Source organism: Equus asinus, chromosome 15 (genome assembly GCF_041296235.1).
Source record: "Equus asinus isolate D_3611 breed Donkey chromosome 15, EquAss-T2T_v2, whole genome shotgun sequence".
NCBI classification, from domain to species: Eukaryota; Metazoa; Chordata; class Mammalia; order Perissodactyla; family Equidae; genus Equus; species Equus asinus.
The window spans coordinates 27,518,699-27,525,377 of record NC_091804.1 but is presented as its reverse complement, the minus strand read 5'-3'; the positions used below and the strand labels follow the sequence as shown (position 1 = coordinate 27,525,377).

The 6,679-nt window shown below is 40.3% G+C and overlaps 1 protein-coding gene across 8 annotated transcripts in view; it reads left to right on the top strand.

Annotated features, from left to right (window-relative positions):
* Window positions 1–61: 61 nt before the first annotated feature.
* Window positions 62–6,679, top strand: part of CPNE1 (copine 1) — a 39,129-nt gene continuing 32,511 nt past the window's right edge. Inside the window, exons 1-2 of one of the 8 annotated variants that reach the window (XM_070485816.1) lie at window positions 93–152; window positions 5,761–5,813. Coding sequence is in view for 1 of the 8 variants with exons in the window: in XM_070485813.1 (XP_070341914.1) it covers window positions 1,103–1,111 (9 nt within the window). In the remaining 7 variants the exon portion in view is untranslated. Of the gene's footprint in view, window positions 1,112–5,728; window positions 5,814–6,679 lie in introns of all 8 variants that reach the window. The other 7 variants (XM_070485815.1, XM_014850775.3, XM_014850773.3 and 4 more) reach the window with 7 other exon arrangements.

The window sequence follows — 6,679 nt, the reverse complement described above, 5'->3', positions numbered from 1 at the left end:
GCCCCAAACACCGGCTACTTCCGGGAGATTGCCCGAGAACGTCAGCGCGCTTGCGCCGCCCCGCCCCGTGACGCCAACCACTCCGTCCCGCCCCTTCTGGAACGGGGAACCGCTGAGCGGGCCGGCGGCCATTTTGTGAAGCGGCGAAGGAGGTGGTGACTGCTGTGGGCTCCGGGAAGCCATTCGGGCTGGGGCTGTCGGCCGCGGGGCGGAGGCACTCGCGCGGGGGGTAACTCGGGTCTGGGTTCGGGTGCCGCGCAACTCTCCCGGGTAAGACTCCCGCAGCCCCGGAACGGGCGGGGCTGTGCGGGGCTCGAGCCGCCCCTTGGTGGCCTGGGGCGGGGCCTTCGGAGGCCTCCGTGCCCGCTGCAGCGAGCGCCCCACACAAAAGGGTCGGGGCATGGCTGCGGGGGGCCTGGGGCGCCACTTGTGCCTCTGAGGCCTGAGAAGTGCAAGACGGACGCAAGAGAGGATGAGCCTGCATACCAAAGTGGGGACGAGGGCGTAGCGAGGACGCCCCGGTGGTCTTGAGAGGGAGGAGGCCAGAGCTGGGTGGCCCAGCGGCCTGCGAACTAACGGGGACTGCAGTGAAAACACACCTACATCCCGAATGAGCAACATTTCTGTGCCCTCAAGTGGGGCAGAGATTATAACTACATCTCCGTGGCCCGAAGTGAGGAGATAATCGTAGTTAGGACGCTCCCTCCACCCGAAGTGGAAAGGAGGCCCTTGTGGCCTGCCAGAAAGTGGGGACTGCAGTCAGCACACACCTGTGGGGAGGAAGCTGTAGTCGGTACGCTCCTGTGAGTCTAGGAAGGAAGTCTCAGATTTGGCCGCCTTCGTGGCCTGAAGGTGGAGGGGGTTGCAGTGAAAAGCTTCCAAGGCCCAGCGTTGGGGCGGGGCTTACCCTCAAGGGTGTCGGCGATTTGCGAAGCTGGCCTCTGTAGCCAGAAAGTGGGGGTGAGTACCCCTCTGAGCCTCTGAGAGTTGTAGGATGCCAGGCCCTTGGTCCCCAAGTAGGGCAGGGAGTGCTACGAGCACCACCTTGACGGATCCCTTGGGAGAGAGCCTCCAGCACTGAAGAAGGAGGAGGTCCAATAGGATGTTAAGGGTGGGTGCTCCTGATGGAGAGTCAATTGAGTTTCTCTAGTGAAGGCTGGAGGTGCTAGTTTGCAGCCACGTGAAATGCGTGGGAGGGGCTTTGAGGATCTAAAGGTTAGTGACCGAGATGGACACTAGTGCAGGAGGCTTAGCTGCCAGATTGTAAATATAGGACATGTGTGCCTCCATTGTGTGCTTTATAGTGAAAAAACTGAGGGGCTCTGGTGAAGGTTACTCTGGGTTACTCAGCACTAAACTGACGCTGGAGTTGTATACTGTGAGTTGCAGCCTCGGTAGGGGAGATTTCCGGACCCTAAAACCCCCCCTTGGCTTCTGGATTCCCAGAGATGACCTAAAGTAAATTGGGGTAGTTGGCAGGAACCATTCTGTGTTATTCAAGATTAGGGTGGTGCGAGTCAGTATAACCTGGAGAAAAATTGATTGCAACTGAAGGTTGTTGAAGTCGAGACTTGTGACTGGAATATTTCTCTTAGAGCTTTTTGCTTGAATGGTTTAAAATGGTGTAATTTTTGTAAAATGCAGTATTAGGAACATGAATTGCCTTGGACCTTGCTATCTAGTTTATATTGTTAATGCATTTCAGAGTATTTGTAGTTGAAAAAATCCTACAAGTCTGATAATATAGGCCAATCTTGTTTTGTTTTTTAATTATAGAGATATGAAAGACTGGTTGTACTTGTTTTTGAAATTTGGTAATTTTAATAGAATGGAGGATTTCTGGATTTAGGGGAAGTAATTGCGTTCAGGCATTTTCCAAGAATATTAAAAGTTGGGAAGAAGTGTTACAGGTGGTTAAAATAATTTATTGTAATTAATTTTTGAAGAAAATGAAATGTGTGATGTGTTTATATATAAGTTGAGGTCGTGCTTAGTATTACTCAAAATTTTTTTTTAACGAAACGAGTTCATTTATATATCACCTTTATATGCTCGATTAAATATTTTGCTAATGGATTGTAATGCATAATTTCAACTTTTCTTATGTTCATATCTCTTAGATGAAAAATGCGAAGCTTTAGAAACATTGTGGTAGTTACTTGGAACACGTTATTTGCTAATACTAGTATACTTCAGGCTTCTTTCACTTTGTTTGACATGCCAGATGTTTTGACGGTTGCGTATTAAGAGTTTGGGGGTTGTTGGTGCAATTTTTAGATGTGAAACTTGAGTTTGTGGGCCTGTGTGTTCCAGGTGCTGGAATCCAATGACAATGTTCGTACCGGTTTTATTCCGTTTTGTAGAGAGCCACTCTATCATTCAGTTTAGATGAATATTTTCTTCTGTTGTTGTTTTTGGAAGAACTAAGTGTCAGTAATTGGTTGCACAAAAGATATTCCTCTTTTAGACGCTTTTGGATATCCCTCCCTAAAATACAGGGACTGTCGTCCGTTTCTCTCTCTCCTGCCTAGCCCATAAGCGCTTAATAAATGTTTGTGGAATAAATGAGTATTGTTAAATGTTTTAGGTCAATTAAGCAGAAAAATAACTTCACCTAATTTATGGTTTTATATTTTTACTGCCACCACCCATATACCTTTTGGTTTGCATAGAGTTTAGTTCATTAAGTTTAAAGCCAGCTTTTAAGTCTTAAGACCAATAGTGAGGGTGAATGTGTTTGGCTTGGTTAGAAGTAATATTGTTGTTTTGAAGTTTAACTCAAGTAAGATAAACATTTTTGTTGGCATTTGGGGGGATTGAAAAATAACTTAATATTATAGTCTTTTTGACAAGTGGAATAAAAATCTTATTTAAAAATGTCTTTTGATTTGCTGCCTTTGACTACTGACTAGAGGTTAATGGGAAAATTGAGTAATGTGCTATCAAAGGGATACATCGCCCTCAGTGTCAGAATAATTGTCTCGTTAAGAATGATCCCAGAATCTAAAATGTGATCCGTTTGGGGCTGGGGACAAAATCTAGTGGATGAAGCTGTGTTTTTTCCGTAATGCCTACTATAATGTAATCATGCTGCTTATAGCATTGTGCCCATTATGATTGGTTCTCTGTTGCTCATCTCTGAGGTGAACATTTGAAGAGTGCTTGTTTTTGTTTCTTTTGAATCTGAAGAACTTACCTGTGCGTACCCTGGTTTTTGCTGATTAAAGACTGATTACTGAACAAAGTTAAAATTCACTTTTGGACGTTTATTACCAGATGAAGAGTAGAAATGGTCAAGTTTTGGTTTGTGTCTTGGCTTCCTGATAAAGAAGATTGTTGTCAGATATTTTATTCTGAAATTCTAAGTGATTGGAATGGCTAGTATATAAGAAAATCTACCTTGTCATAATAATATGCTAACTTATTGTAGCAGATATTTGTAATTTGTGCATGTCCTTGGTATTTATAAAGCTCAACCAGAGCCACTATGTTAGGACTAATTCCTAACATGAAGTGGAAAAATATGCTAAGGCAAGCTTCTTGTTTTAGATCTGAAATATATCAGTGTTGATTTAATGGCAAATCAGGCCCACTTTCTCCTTCTGTACCCTTAGACTCTATGTATAGGTAAAACATGTATTTTAGATGTTTCATTTTATAGAATTGTTTCAGTCTTATCCTTCTAAAATTTACCAAAGCTTAAGATACTTGGCACGGATTTTTCATTTTAGTATCCTGCATTCAGTTGTTAGCGACGTGTAGAACACAGGAGTGAGTAGATTCCTGGAAAACAGTGATGCCTCTGTTAAATTATTACGCTCTTTACAAAGTGAAGTGTTGAAAATAAATAAAAGTACTTCAGTTTTCAGTTTCTATTTACTTTGCCCATTTGAAGGAAGGGGTATAACACCAAGAGTTGTGAAGTTCTGGCTCTAGCCTGAACTTACTGCATACTTTTTTTGGAATGGAGTGAGATGGGGCTTCCCCTCTGTTGAAGATTCATAAATTTGTGTATAGATTGAGTTTGTACTTTAAATTTATTACGTAAAACTTGAACTAGGCATTTGCCAAATTCGAGTAGGCCTTTCAACTTTTCCATGTGCAATGAAACGTTTCCTTCTTGTTATAATAATTTCTGGCAACCCTGTAGAAATTTTTGAGAGTAGACCTAGTGTGTTTCCTTTGGGCTTAACTGGCTGACTCTGAACTTGTTCCTTTCCAGATAGACATATGGTGCCTTCTTGGGTCTGAAAGGGAAGCAGCTGAGGAACCTGTTTCCCTTACCTTCAGGGCACGTGTCCTGGCCCCACACCAGACCGTTTAAATTGGAATCTCCAGTAGGGGATTATCTATTTATCACAAGTGCTTAACTAGAAAATTACCCTGGTTCTGTGGCTCCTAGAGTCATATCTGTACATTTAGAAATAAATATTGGAAAAATTTATGCTCTTCCTCATTGAGCCTTTACATAAAAGCAAACTTTTTTCTGTTTCCCCTTGTGATCCGTAAGATAAACTACTAGATGTGGCTTTTAAATGAAGAGTTTTAAAACTCTTTAGACTTAATTAGGATCAATTTGTACAACATGTAAAAGATTAATACAATGTTCTGGGCTTTGGAAAGTGTTGTTTATGACATATTTGCATTGCTTTTTGTGGAAAAACAACTTCACTGTTCTTTAGTAATTTGAGGAGTTGTCTAGAAGATCTTTAGCTTGTCCTTTAGAGAAGTGTGGAGTAACTAAAATTTTTGAGTATGTTTTACTTTTTGGTGATGAATAGTAAGCTCACTGGTGGTACCTTGATTTTGAAAGTAGTAGTTAAAAATGAGCATCATTCTAAGTAGTTGTCTACTTGTAATCTTAATACCTGACAGTGACATTTTTTCTACCGTTTCTCTGAATTAAAAAACGACCTTTTGAATAAAGTTGTCTAATCGTTTGGTCATATATATTGCTTGTGAATTGTTCATAACTTAACCGGTTTGGGAGAAATTCCAGTGAAACATGAGTGACCTGATTTTACTTTGAGAAGTACTCTTAATATGCCAGACATTTTTAGGGATGTTTTTTTTTTTTTACAAGTTTCTTGAAACTGTGTTAGAAGAAGAAGCACTTTTCCTTAATATTTGAATCCCAGTGGTTTTAACTAGGAATTAGTGCTTATGGCCAGAACTTTTGCTTCATTTATGGTTTTTGATGTTTGATGCTATTTTGGTGCAAAGGAATATATATTGAAAGAGTAATTGCAGTAATTTCCATGAATACCCTTGAATTGATGACTTGATTTGTCCAGGAACTGTTATTGTGTGAACTTGTGCTTTTTCATAAAAAATTTGGTGGGAACCAGAAGAAATAGGTTGTAGTTGGACTTGTGGTATGGAATTTTCTGGACTGGTGTAATCATCAAGTGATAAAAGCAGTTACCAACTGCGAAGCTGAGCTTTATGGCTGTTTTAGTTTTCAGTTGATTTGTTCTTGGGCTAATTTATGACACATTTTTGATGTATGTAAATATATAATGTTTTGAGAGAAACAAATTTGAAAGCAGTATCAAGTAATAAGCATGTGTGGGATTTTGGTACATGCCCTTTTTTTTTTGATATGCATTCTAATGAAGTATTCTGGTGGTTTCAGACTCGCCTTCGTAATGTACAGTTCAGTGTGGCCTGTGCGTGTTGTTTTGTGTTTCCTGCATTGATTTTTGCCTCCGTTTATTCTCTATTGCAGTCTAAAAGTTGGTTTTAATTGGTTGCCCACAGGATTGACTTGGCCTCTACTTCTTGTTAAGAAAATACATCTCTTGTTTTATCAGGTAAGAGATTTTGAATAGAGGGTTTGTTTTTATACAAAATAAATGAGATAGCTTATTAAGTAACATGAAAATATGTGTAGGAACTAAATTGTGTTGTTGTTGTTTTTTTAAACAAGCTTATCTGAGGGATGGGGGTGGGGTGGACTGGGTACCTTGTACAGTTGTTGCTTCCTTTGGGGGTTAGTTTTATTTTATATGGATGCATTTCTTCTGTTGTTCCTTATTATTAGGCCATAAGTAGCTGTTTTCTTTTCCTCAGTAGCATTCTAGACTAATTGCAAATACAGGTGCTTGTTATTGGTATGGTTTTTTAATATTCCTTAGGGATAATAGTTATAGATAATGGGTCATATGTTTTAGAGTCCAAATTTTGAATTTAGATGGAACCTTAGTAATTGGAATCTAACTCTTTTGTTAATAGCTAAGGTAGGCTCAAGATAGGTTGAAATTAGTTATCTGTCAAACAGGTACTTAGTAGCAGAGTGGCAGATTGTGTTTCATATTTTTCAGAACCTAAAAACTGTTTTACTCTTTAGATGGCTTTATGAATAAATCTTATGCTCTACTTTGGTTTAATCCTCAGCCTTTGTAGCTGGTAATCTGAGCAGATTTTCAATATTGTGTTTTCATGTGTACCTTGTACAGACTTTCACCAAATCCCTTCTCTTAGCAGCAAATGGTTTGAAGACTTACTGTGTATGTCACTTTAGCCCTGTGTTTAATTTTTGTGTTCTTAGGACCATATCAAGTTCCCGTTTTATTGTCCCAGTGCAAACTAACATCTCTCTCTCTTTCTCTCTTGAGTTGTTGTGGGTACCTAGATTATCCATGATGTGTCCCCTGTATAGTGATCAAGTGATTAAGCA